This window comes from Cavia porcellus, unplaced genomic scaffold (genome assembly GCF_034190915.1).
Source record: "Cavia porcellus strain 051 isolate PalLab524CR breed Dunkin Hartley unplaced genomic scaffold, mCavPor4.1 scaffold_16, whole genome shotgun sequence".
Lineage (NCBI taxonomy): Eukaryota > Metazoa > Chordata > Mammalia > Rodentia > Caviidae > Cavia > Cavia porcellus.
Window position 1 is genome coordinate 35,018,889 of NW_026947499.1, and position 22,629 is coordinate 35,041,517.

A 22,629-nucleotide genomic window follows, 5' to 3' on the forward strand; every position below is an offset into this window, starting at 1 on the left:
GAGCCATGGCCCGTACTAACATCCAAAGAAATAAGATTGTCCCAGTGAAGATGCTGTTCCCAAAACAGAATACCATAAAGACAAGTAAGCTTACCCACCTGCCAGGCAGAACTGTCACAGATCCTTTTAACAAGACCGGTGGCAGAGCAGCTAGGGCCACCAAACTATTTAGCCCAAGGCTTCGGACATCCCCCACCAGTCACAGATGTTTCAGGCACTGCCCCAACCTGGGCACCCAGTCTTGAGCTTCTACACACATGGGTACTCAGGAAATACCAAGGAATGAATGCAGCCCTCTCCCAAATCCCCTAGCTGACTTTGGCATTTTCACACTTGATCACATTTTGTATTCATTTCTCAAGTTTTCCCTTTCACTAAGGCTTGTTAACAGTTTTCTAAGCTACTCAAAGACACCTACCAGATTCCTTTGTACACTGCTATTGCCTAAAGGACATCTCAAATTCAATTATAGTATATACAGGAAAGAATAGGAGTATGTATTTATTTGCTGCTTAAATAATCCATATAAAATGTGCTCCAAAATATCAAGAATTTTTACAATATACGACATAACTTATTTTTGTAATTTTAAAATTATAATTTTATAATTGGTTGGTCAATTATAAAATTATAATTGGTTGGTCATGGTTTGTCATTGTGTTCTTATTTATAAAAATACAACTGAAGGGGCTGGGGATTTAGCTCAGTGGCATAAGTACCTGTGAGTTCGATCCCCGGTACCTATAAAAATGAAAAAGACAAAAAAAAAAAAAAATACAACTGAAAATGGAAGCAAGATCAATAGTATTTATTACAGATTCTTGGCAATGTTTCTGGTGAAGGCCAATAAAAAACAAGTATGTCTACACACAGGCCTCATATAAACACACACATGGCTGTGATCATCTCCATAACTATCAACAAACAGTCCAACCAGACTAGCATTCCCAGTAAGTCCTACAATGATAGGGCACAGCAACCCTCCTGTAACTACCATGCCTGCTCCCTGTCACTAACCATTTGCTTCCAACCAAGCACTTTCCAGACATCACCTCGTTTCTACTCTCAGGTACCCTCTGATATAAGAATCATCATTGTCTCCATTTTCAGATAAAGAAAACAGAGACGCAGAGAGTCAAACATGCTTTATAGGAGCACCAGGTACAAAACTCAGTATTAACGCAACAAAAAACAGACACAAAGAGAGACAGCAATAACTTAAAAGTCTAAGGAAAAAACTACGAGAACCCTGAACAACAAAAACTGCATATTCCTTTACCCACTGCCTCAAATACTTCTTGAGAGCCTAAAGTGTTAGGTACTACACTCAACACAGGAAGGAAGCTATGGGAAATCTCTACTGGCAGTGACTAAGTTGCTCATTATCTAGTTTCACAGGGAAAGGACAATGAAGGTTAGAGGTGACAAAGGAGTAGGAATAAGAATATTGTTTGGGGTCACCAGGTCAGCAAAAAGCAAAACGACCAGCAAAAAAACCTAACAATTTCTTCATCAAGTACCTGGATTTTGTTAAACTTACTTGATTTTCAATACAGTACATAAAATAGTTACAGAAAAATAAATGGGAGAGGCTCCTACTAAGCTCCACAGTGTTCACCACACACCACTGTGTGCCACGTCCGCTTCACTTTATCTCCTATCCACATCCAGGCCAGCACCAATAGAGGCTCAAAATTGTGCTGTTGCTGCTATGCCCAGCATGGGGCAGCCATGGCAGCCTGGTGTTCCCAACTGGGTGCTCTGACCATGACAGTCGTCACACATCAGGGTCATCAAGCTGTGCCTACTGGACCAAAACCACTGACCAGCAAGTTCAGTGGGTAATAGTCTTGTCCATTTATTTGCATATTATTTGCTGCTTTCTTGCCAAAATGGTAGTGTAGTTTGAAAACGAGACCAGATGGCTTGCAGAGCTGAAAGTATGTACTCTCCGGCCCATTTTGGTTAAAGTTTGCTGATTTACATATTACATTAAAAAGTAGTTTTAATATTAACAAAGTTTGAGAATGCTGCAAACTCCAGAGCTTCGACTCAAAATACCCAAAAGCACAAACAGGCTCTGAGAAACATTCACTGAAAACACTTGGCTGGAACCAACCTCATTTGAACACAATTCCTTTTTTTGAGAAATTCCTCATGCCCTCTAATTTTTTGGAATATACTCCAAGTGTTTAAGACAAAAACCTGGTGTCCTCACTAATGTGATCCCAAGAACTAAGTGACAAGCTCTCCTACAAATTCACAATAAGGTACATTTCATCTTACAATAAGGGCATACTTCTACCAAACCTTAAACTCTTTTGCTTTCAACTACAGTATGTAAATATACAAAGTCAGCACTTAAGGAGCCCCCAGGCAAAGGCATACTTTGACACAATAACAATGGCAAACCTTAAAGGTGTAAAAACAGACTAGGATCTAAGAATCAACTTCCAATTGCAGAATTAAGCCACCATGGCTTTTTTTCTCCTTTTTCTGAGACAGTTTCACTATGTAATTCAGGCTGTCCTTGAACTCATTTTGTAACCCAGGCTGGCCTTGAACTCACAGAAACCTCTTGCCTCAGCCTCCTGTGCAACACCGCGGCTGGCTTCAAATTCAAATGTTAAACAAGCAGTGGTCCTTAATCTTTTGATCCACTCAGCAAGGCACCCTTGAATTGATTCACACCACTATCACCCCTGAGGAGGCAGGCCGCACAGTAGCCACATTGTGCCCTTTCCCCATTATTCCAAATCCACACACTGACAAACAACAAGGCAAAGTCATGAAAAGTCCTGGCCCCAGAAGTATCTATAAAAACTTCTATTTCGAGCCAGGCCCGGTAGCGCACTCTGGTAAATCCTAGCACACGGGAGGCTGAGGCAGGAGGATCCTTACAAGTTTGAGACCAGCCTGGGCTACAAAGTGAGCCCAAGGCCAGCCTGAATGGCATGGCAAGACTCTGTCTCAAAAAGGAAAAAAAAAAAAACAAAAAAAAAACAAAAAAACCTTTATTTCCTATTTAGCCAAGACTTAGAGACAAAGAAGATAATCTATTTCTCAATTACCCGCTGTGCAGTAAACAAGAACATGAGCCTACACAATTTACACAGGTAATACCAGTACCACAGGGAAAAGGGTCCTGCCTCACCCCATCCTAGGAAGAACATACCTTGCTTCCCCCAACCCAAACTGGTTACAAGCTTTCCCTACCAGGCTTCAATTCACTGGCTATAGTGATGCTACTGAAATTTACCAAGTATCCAGTCTCTTAGGTGTGTGATCCAAATAAATTCAGTATTCACTGATGTAAACTTATAAGATAAATATACACAACTCTTACTTTAACCATCTAGGTTTGGTTCAGGTTTTGACCCTGCTGCTTTGGGCAGATCATTTTTCTCTCTGAAGTCAGCTTTCTCACCTAGAAAACATCAGTAATACTGTCTTTTCTTCCCACTGTATGGATAGTGTGATGATGCCGATAAAAGGACTCAGATCTATAAAACACTGCACATGTAACACAGATTTTCTGGTAGTAAGCTGTATTGGTTAATTGTGTTCTGAAGCTTTCTTTAAATATACTCTCTATTGCATTTAAAGGTACTCATGACTGGGTCCAACACAGCCCCAACTACTCTGAAGGCTGAGGCAGGTTTCTTCTTTGAGTCCAAGGTCAGCTTGGGCAACAAAGCAAGACTCTATAGATTTTTTTTTTAAAGGCATTCATAATATAAAATGTAACCCTGACTGCTTAAGACCACTTAAATACAACACAGGATGAAACAATCCTAGGCTAAATATTCAGAAAGTAAATTTTAAAACCTTTTAAATAGTCTATTTGTTATGTACAGATTTTGCAATAATAAAGTAAACCAGAAAAAGAATCTACTACTGCTTGGATACTTATTTCTCTTTACACTGAATACCTACTGTTCAAATGACAATAGTAAGCTGTTTTAACTAGATCATATTAAATAAATAAGTTTCTGAAACATACAACCAACTATATACTGCAATGGTAACACAAAGTACCCACTTCTTATAAATGGTCCCAAGATAAGACTACATTTGGGATTTAAGATTTCAATGTAAAACAACAAAAACTATTCCATCAACATCTGATATGATCAAATTCTGTATGTCCTTCAAGTTGCTGTGTTAGTACCACCTCTAGCTATCCTCCTTTGAGGCACATTCCCTCTTTCTGTTATTCTCTCCTAGCCTTCAGTCTATTCCTAATGACAACGCTATTCACCACTCTGCTGGTTCCTGGCCTTACAGGAGCACTCTGCAGGCAGCACTCTTGCTGTTAAGCTTCCCAGCATCAGCCCACTACTACCTTCATCTAACATCTAAGGGTCACTGGTGACTTCACAGGCCAGTCCCTAACAACAGAGTAGTACATGGTGCTTCTGTTTCTCAGGCATCCCTCTCCTATCTGCTTAGCTCTTGCCAGGCACACAGCCCCTCTCCCTTAAATTTGTTCATGTGCACAAGACACATACCTGATTCAATTTTTCTGGACCCCTGAGACACTAAAAAAATGGAGTCACTCAAATACATCATTCTTAGGTCTCTCTGTTCCATCTGACCAAATACCTTTACTTCTCTCAATGTGTTTAATACTTTAGTCACTTATTTATGTAACTTACATCTGTCTATCTCATCACTCCATTATCTTGGCCCAGACTCCAGGCAAGATTTCACCTTATTTAATGTGTTAGATAATGGATCCCTTCCTCAGTAAGCCTTCAGCAGTATACCCTTTCATGATATTGGGATTGTGGTTTACATGTAGCCAAGGAATCAAATATAATTATCATTTTATTCTTAGGGTTTTTAAATCAAAAACTGTTACTCTTTGTTTTTCATCTGGAAAAAGTAAAAATGCCCTTGTGCCTTTCAACACTGAAAAGGAAAATGGGGAAAGTTTTTAAACTCTTTCTGATAAACTCTGTTGTGATTAAGCAGCAAATTAAGTAACTGACTATCCAGTAAGAGAAACTAGTCAAAAAGGACACGGTTAGAGCTCCATTTTGGAAACCGCTGGATTTATATGCAGTAATACAAGTCGTTTTGTAAATATTATTATTTTGTCCCCCTTTCAAGACAAAAGTCTACAGTAACTTCATTTAATAACAGCAAAGATGCAGCCATTCAAGTTACTCATTTTGTACAATAAGCTTCAAGGACAAACTTGTCTGGTATCATATATACTTCATACAAACTAAAGACTTTATCTTTTCACTCAAACATGGCAAGATTGATAGAGCAATGGAGTGCTGTTCTGCAAGACAGCACTTAACCTATTGTTTCTACAGTTCTCACTTCAGTAATTGATTTTAAGATTAATGTCAAACTCAACTTTTTATCAATAAGGGAAAAAAAGCATTAGTAACTTTTCTACACGAGAATCATTTACTCTTCCCACTGTTGAGAAAATTTTAATTCAACTACACAAAAATATCCATATTTACACAATGTCTTTCATAGCTGGATTCCAGGAATTGTATTCAAACTGAAGCCACAAAATTCAAATTCTGTTTCAATAGCAGAAGTAGATTTTTAATACACTAGTGGTCAGTCGCAGATATAATTTCACAAGTTGAACAGCTGTGCCTAGCACAAACCTGAAGGCAGCAACGTAATTCAATTTGGACCCATTCATTAGAAACTGACTTTCAGATGCTATCACTACAAAAACTGTACTGGAGAAACACCACCTGAACTGAGATGGCACTATTCAGCAGTTAACACCACACAAGTTTTTACTGCAAAGGAGAACTTAAAAGAGGAAATACAACTACTTAGTAATGTTATCATAAACCAGCTCTGAAGAACGTCTAATTACTGAATGAACAGCAAAGCCTTGGACATACGACAGGATTATTTTAAGTTTCCAGGTAAACTGTTTAGTAAAAGTAGAGTGATTTCGTCTGTATCCTGCTAATTTTTCTGAAAAACTAGAATCCCTACAGTCCTTAACGTAATTTTTTTTTTTTTTTTGGTACAACTACACAGTACAAGCAACATAAGCTCACAGAGAGACTGGAGGCCAGATGGACTTAAAAATTTGCTACGTAACTTTCTTTTAAAGTTACACATGTAAATGAATCACACCACAGCAACTCTGATGACATCTCACTAACGAAGCTCGGAGTTCTGGAAAAGGAATGACCAGGTATCCACCCCACCAAAAAAGTTTTCAAAATAACTGCTAAGCGTTTTCCCAAAGAACACATCCTAAAAAACTTCTCAATCACAACTTCACAAGGCGGTGGCTGCCGAGTGTTCTCTGGCTGCAACGCCGTGGACGGAGTTATCTCTCCACTGCAATTTCTCCCACTTAGTCCCGAGGTCCCCTCCACTGTCATCCCGGGTCGCGTCCCCACTCCACTTTTCCCACCTTGGAGCGCCCCGCCTTGCTATGAGCAGGACCGGTCGCCGCTGAAGAGGCGCAGAAGATCGGGCACCCTAGTTCCAGGCTCCCGCAACTCGGCCGCGGAGACCCCTCGCTCGCCCCCCGCAGCCGACACTGACAGCGCGCCGGGCCCCCGCCTCACCTGCGCTGTCATTTGCCGAGAAGCCGGGCGAGCTGAGTTTGGCTCTTTTGGGGTTAGGCGGTCCGTCCAGCAAGTTCTCGGCCATCTTCACCTGCTCGCGGAAACAGCCCGGGGCGCGGGCGGGGGTCTGACCAGCCGCAGCGAGCAAGCAAGCTAGCTCAGGATGAGCAGCAGCGCGGGCCCGGCCGAGGAGGCGCAGGCCGGGTGGGGGAGGCGGCGGCCAAATCTCAGCCTCAGCAACAGCGCCCCGCAGCGCTCACTGCCCGCCCCCGGCCGCCGCCGCCGCCGCCGGCCGCGGCCCCCTCATCCCCTGCTCGCCTCCCGAGCGCGACACTCTGTGGCGGGGGCACCCCGGCGGCCCTCCACGGGCCCGGCTGGCAGCGACGGCACCCGGCCCGGCGGCTCAGGCGGCGCCCGGGAACATGGTGCCGCGCTGCCGCCGCCTCGGCCCCCCCCCCGCGCCCCACTTAATGAATTCGCCCGCGGGTCGAAGACCAGGGGGCTCCGGGCTCTGCCGCCCGCCCGCGGCCCGCGGCCGCCGCGAGGAAAAACAATGCGCCGAGCGGAGCCGCCGCTGCGCCGCGGCCCCCCCACCCCGTGCCACCACCGCCGCCGCTGCCGCCGCCGCCGCCGCCGCCGCCGCCGCCGGCCGCCGCCGCCGCCGCCGCCGCCGGGCTCCGGGAGGCCGAGCCGAGAGGCGAGCGGGGCCGCCGGGGCGGGCGCCGAGCGCCGGGCGGAGTGGGCCGGCCGGGCAGATCAGGGTGCGCGGGCAGTTGTGGGGCCCGGGACCGGCGGGGCCGAGTAGATCGCGCTCGAAGCCCCGGTCGGGTCCGCGACAAGATGGCGGCTGTTGATTCCTCAATTAAAAAAAAAAGAAAGTTTTTTTTCTTCTCTTTCCAGAGCCTGAACGGGGAGGGGGAGGGGGCGGGGCACGCCGGTGCGTCACCCCCCCGGGCGTCACCACGCACGGCCCCCACCCCGCCTCCTCCACCTGCGCCGGCCGCGGCGGAAAGAGCCGAGCGCGCTCGGGCGGAAGGGCCGAAGGCTCTGCAACAGTGCGTGGGGCGGCGGGCGTCAGCCCCGGGGCCTGGCCTACGGGACTCCGGGTCGCGGCAAGAAACGCCACTTTTGTTGTGACTGCGATCAGGGATAGCAGGTGCGCCAAGAGGGCAGTTTGTTGTCACAGGCAAGACTTCTAGGTGCGGAGTTGGTGCCTGCCGGATCTACTGTGCCGCGTCCCAGCCCCTGCGTCCCTGCTCGCGACCCTCCCCGGTGACATCAGATGGGTGGCCAGGGAAGACTCCAGCCCAGGCTGGGCTACTTCATCTCTCCACATATCAGTGAAGTGGGGTGTCGTCTGCAGGTTACAACCGCTCTCGGGTTAGCTGAAAGCGTTACAGATGGGGAAACAGAGGCAGAAAGGTGCTAAGCAACTTGTCCAAGGTCACCAAAGGAAGAAGTGTAGCGGCAGGGAGAAACTAAAGCATCCCTCACCCCAAATTAAGTGAGGAGAACCAGAGTCCTGAGTAAGCCTGTACCCCAAAGCAATGGGGCCCATGTACCACACTGTCACCTTATAAGCCGAGGGTTGTGAGTGCTGCCTCGGGCAGGGAGGCGGGGAGGGCAAGAAAGGCTCTTGAAATAGGATGGAGAGCCACCGAGTCCCAGACGTGCTCTCCGCCCTGACAACCACCTAAACTCTCAGATGCCCATACAGGTGTGTGGAGTCTTGGGGAGGCTGGCACGTTTGGCCACTGCTGCAAGATCCGCCCACAAACATTAAGGTGTTCTCAGTTTCCATTCGCCCCTCAGAATTTACCAGCTTCATCCTCAAGTCCTTATCTTAAATGTATCACTTAGCACCCCTGTTTCCTAAGTCAAAAACCTGTAAGGCGAGCTCCTCCCTTTTCTCGCCCACGATTCAACCTGCCTTCCCTTGTCCTTTATTTGAAGAGGACTCCTCCCTAACCCGACGGTCAGGTGTAAAGCTTCATCTTCCCGCCGCTCCAGTGGAAACGTCTATCTTAAGAACTTTCCCTGAGTTCCATTCCTCCTCACTTAGCACCAGAGTTAGATTCCTGCAAAAGTGAGGGGAAGGGTGTTCCTGTTTAAAACAAATGGCTGCTATAGAATGGGGGGGGGGGTCACTAAGAACACATATGCTTTTAAAACATATATATGTATATATACTGTATATATGAAATACTTATGTATACACATACATAGTGATTGTCTTCCTAGTGTCAAGATTGAGTGATTTTTCTACTTGTTTCTACTTCTACTGTTCAAAATTAGTGTGGCCACTGGTCTTGTTCCTTCCACTTTCCATTGCTCACATCACCAACAACATCCCTTGCCCACTCAGTCACTAGGGGTAATCATTTGTAAGTGCCATTCTCAATGCTGATAACACATGTCCCTGGAAAACCCTAACTCATTCTCCAAAACTCAGTTCACAGGTCACCGGCTGTAGAAGGTCTCCCTACCCATTTTAGGGCCCTGATATCACTTTTAGCTAAACTGTGAGAAAAAACACATAACACACATCATTTTTTAAATCCAACCTATTCATGTTTTTATTTATGCATCAAATATCTCTTGAGAATCTCCTGAGAGCATGGCCACTGTGCTAATCCCCTGGACAGAGCATAAAAGAATCCATATGTACTATACTCCAGGAGTTAAAATAGCAAGCCCTGTAAATCATATACACAATTTGCAAGAAGTCACAGGGTGTGAGCCACATGCCTGTAATCCCAGCTACATGGGAGGGTGAGGCAGGGTCACGAATTTGAGGGCCGCCAGAGCAATTCATTGAAATCTCATCTTAAAAAAATATATATATATATTTAATATTTAAGAAGCCAGTCTGTACAAGAAAGGCAGGAAGTATATGGAGCCACAGAGTGATACAGTACAGGCAGCATCCAGGGTGTCCCTGGTCCCATCTCAGCTTGGGCCTAGAAACTTTGTGAGGGTAAAGACTGTCACCGTAGTGCAGTGCCCAGCTGAAAGGTTTGCAGATGTGATGAGTGAATGAATGGTGAAGTGTCAGGCCCAGAAGTCCTGGAGGGCTCCAGACCACTGAGCAGGGTGGGCCTACCATGAGGGATGCTGGCATGTTCCCCCATGAAGTAGACAAAGGGTCCGGCCACTTTAGAGCCTTCCTTGGAGTCACAGCCCCCAGAGTCCCTTGGTAAATCATTGACACAGCAGTGTGCTTGTGAGCTCCATCAATTACCCTCCTGGTGGGCAGTTATGATTGGAAGTCACACTCAATTTAATAAAGGAGGATACTAGGAAGCTAGTCTCCACAACTCACAGAGAACATGTTAGGCTGAGCTTTGGTCACAGGTCTTCAGATTCCAAACACTCCCTCTACTCCCTTTCTGCCTCTTTACACCCAAATCACAACACCTTGCCCCTTTCTTTATCTCATCACTTGTCGCATTTTCCCCAGCTCCTTGGGCACTTCTTGGTGCCTATTTTGTTCTTTTCCTTTCTGTTTGTTTCACCTTTAGTCTGAGGCTCACCAGAGAAGCCTGTACTTAGATATGGATGGGAAAAGAGCAAGGAAAGAGGTACAGAGCCTGCCTGCCTACCCCTTGCGAGGCACCACAGCTGAGTGCCCTAGGTGTGTCAGAGTACTGCCACACTCTGTGCCACACTGCCACACGGACAGACTTCCCGTGGTCCTGCAGGGAAAATGTCCTCATTTCACACTTGAGAAAATGAGGCCCAGAGGACATGTCACCAGCCACTCAGGGCTTCAGTGAGTTCCACACTTAAGGCCACCTGGGCAAGTCACTTTCTACAAACCTCTCCCTATCAAGTGTCAAAGAACATATAAATGACCAAGGAACCCCTGTTTTCAGAAGGGTCAGGAGGCAAGAAGAGGGGAGGAAGGGGCTGTAAAAAAAAGAAGTGGGAATAAATCAAATTTTCCTGAGCAAAAGTGATCTGAATCCATCAATTGATCAATGGATAACCCTAATGTCTGTCCACACAAGGAATAGTATTCAATAATGAGAAGGAATGACATACTGTTACCTGTAACAACATGAATGATTCCCAAAATCACTATACTGAGAAAGAAGCCAAATATATGTTGGTCATATATTGTATGATTGATTCTATTTATAGAAAATGTCCACAATAAGCAAATTCATAGAGACAATAAGTAATTAGTGATTGCTGGGGCAGGACAAGGTGGGAATAGATGATGGTATAAGAGACAAGATTCTATAGAATATGCTTAAGTAAATGCAAAGGAATTTAAATTATTCCATGCATATTATCAGACCATAGTGCAATTAAATTGGAAACCCATGACAAAACAAACCCCACAAGAACTTCATAAATACGTGGAAAAAATAGCATCTTCCTGAATAACCAAAGGGTCACAAATGAAATTAAAGAAGAAATTAGACAGTTTTTATGGTTGAATGATAATGATAATACAACATACCAGAACTTATAAGACACAATGAAAGCTGTCCTAACAGTAAATACCCATATCAGGAAAACAGCAAGCATAGATAAAGAACTTAATGGTGAACTTCAAACTTCTAGAAAAAACAGTGAACTAAGCCAAAAGCTTGTATGAGGGAGAAAATTATAACGATCAGAGAAGAAATTAACACATTGGAGACTAAAAAATACAAAGAATGAATCAAAGAGTTGGATGTTTGAAAAAAAAGGAAAGAAAATGTTCAAATCCACACAATTAGGAATGAAAAGAGTGAAATCACAACAGGCTCAGCAGAAATTCAGGAGCTCATCTATACTTACTTTGAAACTTGTATTCTAATAAGATGGCAAATGCAGAAATGGACAAATTCCTAGATACATATGAATTACTAAAGCTGAATCAAGAAGATATAGAAATCCTAAATAAGCCAGTATCAATCAATTAAATCAAAGATATAATTAAAAACCTACTAACAGAAAAAAAGCCCAGACTCTGACAGATTCACTGCTGAATTCTACAAAAATTTAGAGAAGACCTAATATCATTACTTCTTAACTCTTTATGAAACTGAAAGGGAAGCAATACCCCAAATTCATTCCTGGAAGTAAGCATTACCCTGATACTAAAAACCACAGAAAGATCCAACTAAGAAAGAGAATTACAGGGCAATTTCCCTAATGAACATAGAAGCAGAAACACTCAATAAGATACTGGCAAACAGAATGCAACAAATCATCAAGAAGATTATACCCGATGACCAAGTGGAATTCATCCCAGGGATGCAGGGATGGTTCAAAGGTAAGTCAATAAATGTAATATGCTGTATTAACAGAGCAAAGGACAAAATCATATGATCATCTCCAATTTGTAACTTATCAACCGGCAATTTCTTACCTTTTGTTTGTCTGTAATTTAGTATTATTTCTACCCTTTTTTTTATCTCCATGTATTTTTTTTCTTTCGTTTCCTTTTCTTTAAATAAAAAAAAAATCATATGATCATCTTAACAGATTCAGAAAAAACTTTTGACAAAGTCCAGCACCCATTCATGATAAAAAAAAAAACCTTGCAGAAAACTGGAATAGATGGTCTTTATCTCAATCTGATAAAAGCCATCTATGACAAACCAACAGCCAACATCCTTCTAAATGGACAAAAACTAAAAGCTTAGCCAAGCATTGTGGCGCATGTCTGTAATCCCAGCACTCCGAAAGCTAAAGCAAGATGATTGTTGTAAGTTCAAGACCAGCCTGGAACAAGACAAAAATGTCTACTGTCTCCACTTTTACTCAACATAGTCCTAGAAAGGTTAGCCAGAGCAACTAGACAAGAAAGAACTAAAAAAAATAAAGATAGAAAAAGGAGAAGTTAAATTATTATTATTTGCAGATAACATGATACTCTACATAGAAGACCCCAAAAATTCCACTAAAAAATTGGTAGATTTAGTCAGGCATGATGGCACACACTTGTAATCTCCGCACTTGGGAGGCTGAGGCAGAAGGATCGTTGCAAGTTCTAGACCAGCCTGGGCTACAAAGTGAGTCCAAGGCCAGACTGGACTGCATAGTGAGACCCTGTCTCAAAGAGACAAAAAAAAAAATGGTGCTGGAAGAACTCACTCTGCACATGTCAAAGATTAAAATTGGACCCATATCTCTCACCATGCACTAAAATAAATTCAAAATGGACCAAAAATCTAAATATTAAAATGGAAATATTAAATCTATTGGAAGATAGGATACATAAAACTCTTAAAGACATCAGGGTAGGCAGAGACTTTATGAATAAAATCTGATTGCACAATAACTATCACAAAAAATCAACTGAGATCTTATTTTGTTAAAAAAAACTTTTGCACAACAAGAGAAAACACCAACAGAGTGAAGAGACATCCCACAATGTGAAAAAATGCTTTCTAGCTGTTCCTCAGACAAAGAATTACTATTGGGAACATATAAAGAACTTAAAAAAGTCAGATCTCCCAAATTTAAAGACCCAATCCACTAATGGGCATCTGAGATGAATACACACTTCTCAGATAAAGAAATATACAAACAGCAAATAAATATACAAAAAAATGTTCAACATTGCTGGTCATTCAAGAGATACAAATTAAAACAACACTGAGTTCCCATCTCACTCCAGAAAAAAAGATTATCAAGAAATCAACCAATAACAAATACTGGAGGGGCTATGGGGAAAAAGGAGCCCCTTTCTACTGTTGGTGGGCATGTAGACCACTGCAACCACTCTGGAAATCAGTGTGGACAGTCTTCAGAAAACTAGGATGGGAGGTCCCATTTGACCCATTATTCCCCTTGTTGGTATCCTCCCAGAATTAAAAACATTGTACCACAGTGATATATGTGTATCCACGTTTATCCATACTTTGTAATAGCTAGATCTTGAAAACAACCTAAATCTCCATCTACTAAAGAATGGATTAAAAAGATACAGTATTTTTGTACAATGGAGTACTACCTAGACATAAAGAAGGAAAAACTTGAGATGTTTATAGGTAAATGGATCATACTCATAAGTGAAATAAATCAGACTCATGTGTGGAAACATCATATTGTCTTTCTAGTGCGATAAGTTAGAAGAAATTATGTATATATGTATATGTAATAGTATAGTACTAATTTCTCTTAGTTCATTGAAAAGAAAAATTTGTGCTAATGTTTTTTAGAAAATTAAATGCAGATATCTTGTACTTTGAGTAACTAAAGTAACTAAAGTAACTAACAATATGCAATGTATTAACTATTGTTACCCTCTAAATATCTTGTTTTGAAATTTTTTGTTATTTTTTTTCTCTATCAAATTAAAGAGAGAGAGAGAGAGTCAGGATTCCTTAATGGTAGTTGCATAACTGAGAATATACTAAACACCATTGACAACTATGTTTTAAATGGCTGAGTTACATGGGATATAAATTATATCTCAATAAAACTGCTTTTTATTTTTTAAAATATTTACTTCAGTACTGGGGATTGAACCCAAGGCCTTAACACTGAGCTGTATCCCTAATCTCTCTCTCTATTTTTTTTTTTTTTCATTTTGATACAGGGTCTCACTATGCAATTTAGGCTGACCTTGGGCTCACTTTGTAGCCCAGGCTGGTCTCAAACTTACAACGATCTTCTTGCCTCAGCCTCCCAAATACTGGGATTACAGGAGTGTGCCACCATGCCTGGCTAAGTCTCTCTATTTTTTATTTTTTATTTTGAGACAGCATCTCACTAAGTCACTAGCCTCGGGGAAGTTGGGGGGAATGTCACTAGCCCAGGTTGGGCTCAAATTTACAACCCTTCTGCCTCAACCTCTCAGAGAGTGAGGAATACAAGCCTGTACCACCACCACAGGTTGAATGAAGCTAATTTGGAGTGAAGGAAATGAGAAATAAAGCACAGCAGAAAGGGACTCTTGAGTCAACACCCTGCCTGGAGAGTGACAAGAACTGCTTGGTGGAGCCAAGGAAATTTGAGCTGACACATCAGGGATTTCCCAGGTAGGAGCCAGGGGATGAATAGCAAGAAGAAAAAGGAGACTGGAATTCACAGATTGAACTGCAAAGAGAAATCCAAGGGAGGTGGTGACTTTTTTCTTGGGCCCCAATTGTCCAATCCTGCTGCCTTGGGCTCTGGCCACACTTCCTGCTCAGCAGGTCCCACCTGAGATCCGAAGCCCTTCACCCCACTGCTTGTTTTGTCTTGTCATTGTTGTTGTTTGTTTTGAGACATGGTCTCACTATAAGTGTAGCCCAGGCTGGCCTTGAACTCATGGCTATTCTCCTGCCTCCACCTCCTGAGTGCTGGTATTACAGGCGTACACCATCAGGCCCAGCTCCCCACTGCTTTTTCATGAGTTTCTTTTCCTAAGGAATGGTCCTAGTTCCCATCCGTTATCCAAACTGGATAACTGGACACAAAACCAGTTACATGATTGTCAGGGAGGGCAATACAAATGAACAAGTGAGGACTTTTTTCAAAAAGGATTAGGAATTACTAGACATCAACAACAGAGCATTCAGCCATGCATAAGAACCTTCTGAGCTTGGGACACTCTGTGATTACACATGTTGCATCCTTGAAGCCAGCCATGCCTGGGGATGCTGTCCTGTGGCACAGTTCTGATTTCTCCCATCATGTCACTAAACTCTGCCTTTCCTTTCTCCTCAAGAAAGAGAATTTATAAAGGATGAGGTTAGGGTTAAATACACATTCATCAGAGCACACGATGGGCTTAAATATTTTTTGGTAGTGCTGGGTATTGAACCCAAGCATTGAGCATGCTAAGCACGCCCTCTAGCATGAGCTACATTCCCATCCTTCTGATTTGTTTTAGACAGGGTCACACCAAGTTACCCAGGATAGTCTTGAGTTTGTGATCCTCCTGCCTCAGATCCAAAATAGGTGAAATTACAGACATGGTGCCACCATACCTAGCAAAGACTTTTTTAAAATAGGGGATTTTACATAATTTGGTCTTTATCATCCAGAGGCTTCAATTAAAAGATAGCATTAAATTTGGACTTTGCTTCAAGCAATGCAGAGCAGTGGGGAGAAAAACACAAAGAGCACACACTGAAATGAAGTAAGGAGAACGCAGTCAGAATAGTACAAAATAATGCCTCAGTTCCGGGATGGGAGTCCTCAGAGAGCTGAGGGGTGAGGGAGGATGGAAGAGAAGCCTCTGAGATGACACATTGTGGAATGGTGATGGGGAGGAAGGTAGAACCCTCCTGTTCTGGGGAGGATCAAGTGAAGCTGGGTTTGACATACTACTGCCAGCCTGAACTTCTGGTGACATACATGCATGACTGTCCTATCAGGCAACTTGTACAGTCACACATGGGACAGTCACACATTTACCACCTGTGGTTCAAGCCGCCTATGTGTAAAGATGTCTCCTTGAGACTTGCTTTCAGTTTTTCAGGTATACACCCAGATAATTTCTGTCTCAGATAGAAATTGTACTTTCCATTCTTTGAGGAACCATCATATTGTTTTCCATAGCGGATGCACCATTTTGTGTACCCACCAGTAGTGCACAAGGAGTCCCGTTTGCCACATCCTCTCCAATGCTTTCTCTGCCTTTTCTGGTTTGTGTTTATTTTTGTTTGATTCATTGGTTGGTTGCTGTCCTGGGGATTGAATCCAGAGCCTTTCCACTGAGCTACACCCCCAAGTTTTTCTTTAGTTTTAATTTTTATTTTGAGACAAAGTCTCACTAGGTCTCTCACACTGGGCTCAAACTTGCAATGTTCCTGCCTCAGTTTCCCAGGGTGTAGGAATTACAGGCATATGCCACCATGTCCAGCCCTTTTTCTGTTTTGAAATTAGCCAACACAATGGGTATTAAGTGGTATCTTCTAGTTCTTTCCTTTTAACTGCTGTATTGTACTCTATTTTGGGAACAATACACAGTTTATTTGCCTATCGTCCTCCTAAAGGATTGTTAGGTTGTTCTTGCTTTTTTTCCTTTGATGAGATCGCCTAAAGAGGTATTACTGTACAGGTCTCTTGCGCACCCTAGAGCATCACCAGATGAACCCTAAGAAGTGGGTTATAACGGAAAATCCTAGCAGTTAACTTTTGAAGGGTTTTACAAAGAAACTACTTATAGTCAGGGCAGGTTGCAAAGAAGTCATAGGGGAACCGTAAGCAACTGGAACAAGTAGCAGTCACCACTTCCAGACCAAAAAACCCCACAGAGAGAACGCTTGCCGCTGCTGGAAGGCAAGTCATGGTATAGAGATGGCCATCTGGAGAAGGAGGGATTCTCCTGGCTGAAGGTGATCAAATACCCCAACCACTCTGTCCTTTCAGACTTCCGGTCAGGTTGCCCACTGATGAATCAAAGCCCAGGGCACAGCGCTCTCCCTGTCAAGGTCATCCTCCTGAAACAAAGGCAGGGTAGAGAGGGGTAGAGGACATCCACAGAAGGGGCATATGGGAGGTATCTGGCAGAGGGGCCAGGGATTTAGCTCAGCAGCACAGTACCTTCCTGGCAAGCATGAGGTCCTGAGTTCGATTCCTGGTACAAAAGAAAGGTGTTTGGCAGAGAAAGTGTAGATCTCAACATTAAGAAGAGTCTCCAATTTGCTTTCTAAAATGCCAAAATTATTTTTGTCATTTTACATCCCCTCCAGTAACCTATGCTATCTATATACCCAAATTAATTCTGGCTGTACTTACGAGAATTAATTTTCATGGATTTACATTTTCCCTGTATCTTTGGGGATGAAATGGTGCCTCTTTATTTTAGCTTATTATTTTATTTTACTTGTGGCACTGTGGATCGAACTCCAGAATTTTGAGCTGAGGACATGGCCCCTTAGGGTTTTTTATTTCATTGGTTTTTGTTTTTGTGTTTTGAGACAGGCTCCTGCTAAGTCACTTAGCTGCTCAAGCCAGGATAAGACTTGTAAGTGACTGGGATTGCAGGCATGTACCTCCACACCCAACCGTTTCCTGATCTTAATACATAGGTCCCTGCACGCTGGGAGGCTGAGGCAAGAGGATGGCAAATTTGAGCCCAGCCTGAGCAATTTAGCAATTTAGTGAGATCGTGTCTAAAAGAAAGTTTGGGGCTGTAGCTGAGTGTGAAGATCCTAGATTCAACCTTCAGTACCACAGAAGGAAAAGAAAAGCAGCTCCTTAATCACTAATGAGATATTTTTATAAACTTAATCATCTCTGAGGGATTTTATATACTATAAACTGCCTTATCCTTTGCTCTTTTGCAATTAGGTTGTCTTTCTCTTCCTCATGAGTGAGTTTCTTTCTAAACTGTGGATGTTAATCCTTCATCAATAAATTGTAGCTATGTTCTTCTGTCTGGCTTATTTTTTTCACTTTCAGTACCTTCTACCACATGAAGTTTTACATTTTAATCTCTTCAAATGTATTATTCTTGCCTTCATGATAAGTGTTTGTGCCTTAAGATATTTTACCGACCCTCATGTCATAAAGGTAGACTCCTCGGCTTTCTTCTAGAACTTTCACAGTTGAGCTCTTTTCCCATGTTCAGTGCATTGAGAGTGTGCATTTGTGTGTGAGTTTATACATGTGCATTTAGTTCAGGGTAGAAATCTACTTCTCATTGTTTCCAACAGAAAGTCAGTTTCCGTTACTGTTTCATCCTTTCCTCTTTGATTTGTGATGTAAGCATTCCTCCCACCCCTTATCTAGGGATTGATCCCAGGGCCTTTCCACTGACTTAGCTGTTTTCTAACTATCTTACCTATTTTTATATACATATATACACATATACTTGTTTTTTTCTTTCAGCTTGTCACACTAATGAAATAATACATGTGTGTCTTATTTATTTAACTAACGAGTATATTCTCAAGTTGCATCCATTTAGCTATAAAAGTCTACAGTTTATCCTTATTTATGGCTGAGTAGTATTCCATTGCATAAAAAGACTTAACCATTTTTATTTTTTGTTCTGAGACAAAGTCTTGCTAAATTGTTAAACGGCCAGGCTGGGATCAAACTTGGCATCCTCTGCCTTGGCCTCCATAGGGCTGAGATTTTAGTTCTTTACATATTCTAGAGAGTAATCTATCAGAAGAGTAGCTAGCAAAGATTTGTTTCCCATTCTGTGGCTAGCAAACATTTATCTCTTCACTCTAATTATTTACTTTGCTGTGCAGATGCTTTTTAACTTAGCATAGTTCTATTCTATATCCCCAGCCCTCTATTTGTTGATTCTTGATATTACTTTCTGCACTAATGGAATCCTCAGAAAGTCTTTGCCAATATTGATGGCTTCAAGTATTTTTGCTATGTTATCTTCCAGCAATTTCGTAGTTTCTGGATTTATATCCAGGCCTTTGACCTGTTTGGATTTTAGAAAAGGATGAGAAATAGAGATCTAGTTTCAGTGTTCTGTATGTAGACATCTAGGTTTCCCAAACTATTTTTTTTGTACTGGGAATCAAACTCAGGACCTATGCTCTCCAGGCAGGTGCTGTACCACTGAGCTATATCCCTGGCTCCTTAAATTGCTTTTTGTTTCTCATTTATTTTTATTGGTACTGGGGATCAAACTTACGACCTCATGTTAGCCAGGCAGGTGCTTATGCTGCTGAGCTAAATTCCCAGCTCTCTAAATTGTCATTTAAAGAGGCTATTCTTTTCCTCTAGTGAGTGCTTTTGACCTCTGTCACAAATCAGATGGCTCTAGGTGCATGGGTTTGTTTCTGTATTTTTTGGGCTTTTTCATTGATCAACTTGCCTGTTTTTGTGCCACCACTGTGTAGGTGGTTGTTGTTGTTGCTGTTACTATGGCTACGTAGTATGACTTGAAACCCCACATTGTGATTCCTGCATCCTTGCTCCTTTTTTCTCAAGATTGCTTTGGCAATTCTGAATCATTTTTGGTTTCGTTTTTGTTTTGGTACTAGGAATCAAACTCAGGTCCTTGTGCTTGCCAGGCAGGTGCCATGTCACCGAGCTATATTCCTGGTCCCTCTGAGTCATTTTAGATTTAATATGAATTTTAGGATTGTGTTTTCTAGTTCTATGAAGAATGTTCTTGGCATTTTAATAGAGATGATCCTGAATCTGTAGATCACTTTGGTAATATGGCTATTTCCCCAATATTCTTTGTTCTATGATCCATGAACAAGGAAAGTCTTTCCATTTTTCTAATGTCTTCTTCAATTTCTTTTTTTACTGAAGTTTTCCTTGTAAAGGTCTTTCATCTCTTTGGTTAGGTTGATTCATAGGTATTTAACTTTTTTAAACTATTGTGAATAGAATTGTTGTCCTGACCTCTTTCTCAGTGTGTTCATTATATGTGTGTTGATTCTGTATCTTGCCTACCATTTCACTCTGTTTTTTGTTTTGTTTTGTTTTTTGGTACCGGGGATCAAACTCACAACCTCACACTCGCCAAGCAGACACTTAGGCCGCTGAGCTAAATCCCCAGCCCTTCACTCTGTTTTTTTTTATCTTCTTTTCTTTTTCAGTGATGGGTATTGACCTAACACTTTGCACATACTAGGCAAAAGATCTACTACTAAGTTATATCTCCAGCCCTTCCATTTCACTCTTTAACACCACATTTTCTTTTAAATCATTGAATATTTCCTTGTAAATATATTTATATTTATAATAGCTGCTTCTTTTTTTTTGTCTTTTCTTTTTTATCAGTACCTGGGATTGAACTCAGCGACCACACACTTGCAAGGCAGGCGCTTATGCCACTGAGCTAAATCCCCAGCCCCAATAGCTGTTTTAAATATTTGTCCACACATCTGAGATGAATACACACTTCTCAGATAAAGAAATAAAAACAGCAAAAAATGTTTAACAGGGGACAGGGATTTAGCTCAGTGGTGTAAGCGCCTGCCTGGTCGTGAGTTTGATCCCCAATACCAAAAAATATTTAACATCACTGGTCATTCAAGAGATGTAAATTAAAACAACACTGAGATTCCACTTCACCCTGGAAAGAATGACCATTATCAAAAAACCAACCGACAACAAATACTGGAGGGGTCGTGGGAAAAAAGGAACCCTTCTCCACTGTTGGTGGTAGCATAGACTGGTGAAACCCCTGAGGAAATCAGTGTGGATAGTACTCAAAAAAACTAGGATTAGAGGTCCCATTCAACCTAGCTATTCTCCTTCTGGATATCTTCCCAAAAGAATTAAAAACTTCATACCACAGTGATACATGTGCATCCATGTTTATAGCAGCACAATTTGTAATAGCTAGATCTTAGAAACAATAGAATGCCCATTGACTGAGGAATGGATAAAAAAGATGTGATTTTTTTATACAGTGGAGAACTACTCAGCTGTCAAGAAGGATAAACTGGAGATTTTTATAGGTAAATGGATGCAATTTGAGACCATCTTCATAAGTGAAATAAATAGGACACAGATATATAAACATCATATTGTCTCACTAGTGTGAGAAGTTGAAAGAAACAACATATGTATATATGTGTATATAAAAATATAGTTAAGATAGTTATATTTGGGGATTTAGCTCAGTGGTATAAGCACCTGTCTGGCAAGCGCGAGGTCCCCTGGTACTAAAAAAAAAGAGATAATTGTACTACTGACTTCTCCAAGTTCACTGAAGAAAAAGATTTGTGCTGATATTGTTCTGACAATTGAATGCAGATGCCTTGTGCTCTGGGTGAATGATTTGGGAATGACAATGTACAATGTATGTACCATTATTGCCCCCTGATTGACATGATTTGAAATTTTTTAGTTTGTTTGCTTGTTTTGTTTTTCTCTTTGAAAGAAAATGGATTTGAAAAAACATATAAATGAAAAAAATCTATCCACAAAGTCCAACTTCTGGAGGGACCTTTTGTTCATGGTTCAGTTTTGGACCATATTCCCCTGTTTACTTGTATGTGTAGTAATTTTTTATTAAATAGTAGCTATAATGGTTAATACAGTGTAGAGACAATGAATCCTCTAAAGAGAACTGATTCTCATTCTAGCAGATAATTGTGTCTGGACGATTGGCTTGAATTCTATAGGCTTGTCTTCCTTTTTTTTCATTGCTCAGCTCTTCTGTCTTAGCAGGACTCAAAATCTGCCTGCACTGTGATTTTTTTTTTTGCTTTAGTGGGATCATCATTATAATGAGTCAAGAAAACATTTTATTATGGTCCTGAATTTGAGATGAAACCTGTGGGCCAATCCATCTACCACCTTTTTTTTTTCTTTTTGGTTTTTGAGACAGGATCCCACTATGTGGTTCAGGCTGGTCTGGGACTCACTTTGTAGTCCAGGCTGGTCTCGAACTTGCAACGATCCTCCTGCCTCAGCCTCCTGAGTGCTGGGATCACAGGAGTGTGCCACCACACCCAGCCTCCATCACTCATTTTTATGAATTAATTTTTTTTGGTCTTTTTTTTTTTTTAATCCGTACTGGGGATTGAACTCACGACTGCGTGCTTGCAAGGCAGTCGCTTATGCCACTAAGCTAAATCCCTAACCCCCATTTTTTGGTCTTTTTGAGACTGGGTCTTACTATGCAGTTTGGGCTGGTCTTCAACTCACTTTGTAGCCCAGGCTGCCCTTGAACTCACAGCTGTCCTCCTACCTCAGCCTCCCCAGTGCTGGGATTACAGGCATACATCACTTTTGTGAATTAATTTTAATGGAGGGATGAAGATATAGCTCGGTGGCACAGCACCTTCCTGGCAAGTGTGAAATGATGTGTTCGATTCCTGTACCAAAATAATAATAATTTTAGTGGAATACAATCACACTAATTTATTGCAGAGGCCTGCGGCTGCTTTTACACTATTTACTGCAGAGCTGAGTAGCTGTGGCAGAGACCAGATCATCCACGAAGCTTAACAAGTTTAATATCGGCTCCTTTAGTGAAGAAGTTTACTGACATCTTCTTTAGGGGCATGCTCCTAACTTCCAAGCCACACTTCTCAGCTGGATGCCAGAAGTGCTGCGGAGATATTAACAGGGTCTTTATAACTAGCAGGGCTGGTATTGGAGACCATTACCAAGCAGCTCTAAGCAGGATTTAAAATTAACTAATTTGGCTTTCTATGTTTATCTGTGAGTCGGTCCTAGGCCT

The 22,629-nt window shown here is 42.0% G+C and overlaps 1 protein-coding gene across 2 annotated transcripts in view; it reads right to left on the reverse strand.

Annotated features, from left to right (window-relative positions):
- Crebbp (CREB binding protein) overlaps positions 1 to 7,029 on the reverse strand; it is a 128,547-nt gene extending 121,518 nt beyond the window's left edge. For both annotated transcript variants that reach the window (XM_063226394.1, XM_003477712.5), the window contains exon 1: positions 6,570 to 7,029. In XM_063226394.1, the coding sequence (XP_063082464.1) occupies positions 6,570 to 6,654 (85 nt within the window). In that variant the 5' untranslated portion in view covers positions 6,655 to 7,029. The remainder of the gene's footprint in view (positions 1 to 6,569) is intronic.
- Positions 7,030 to 22,629: the final 15,600 nt, after the last annotated feature.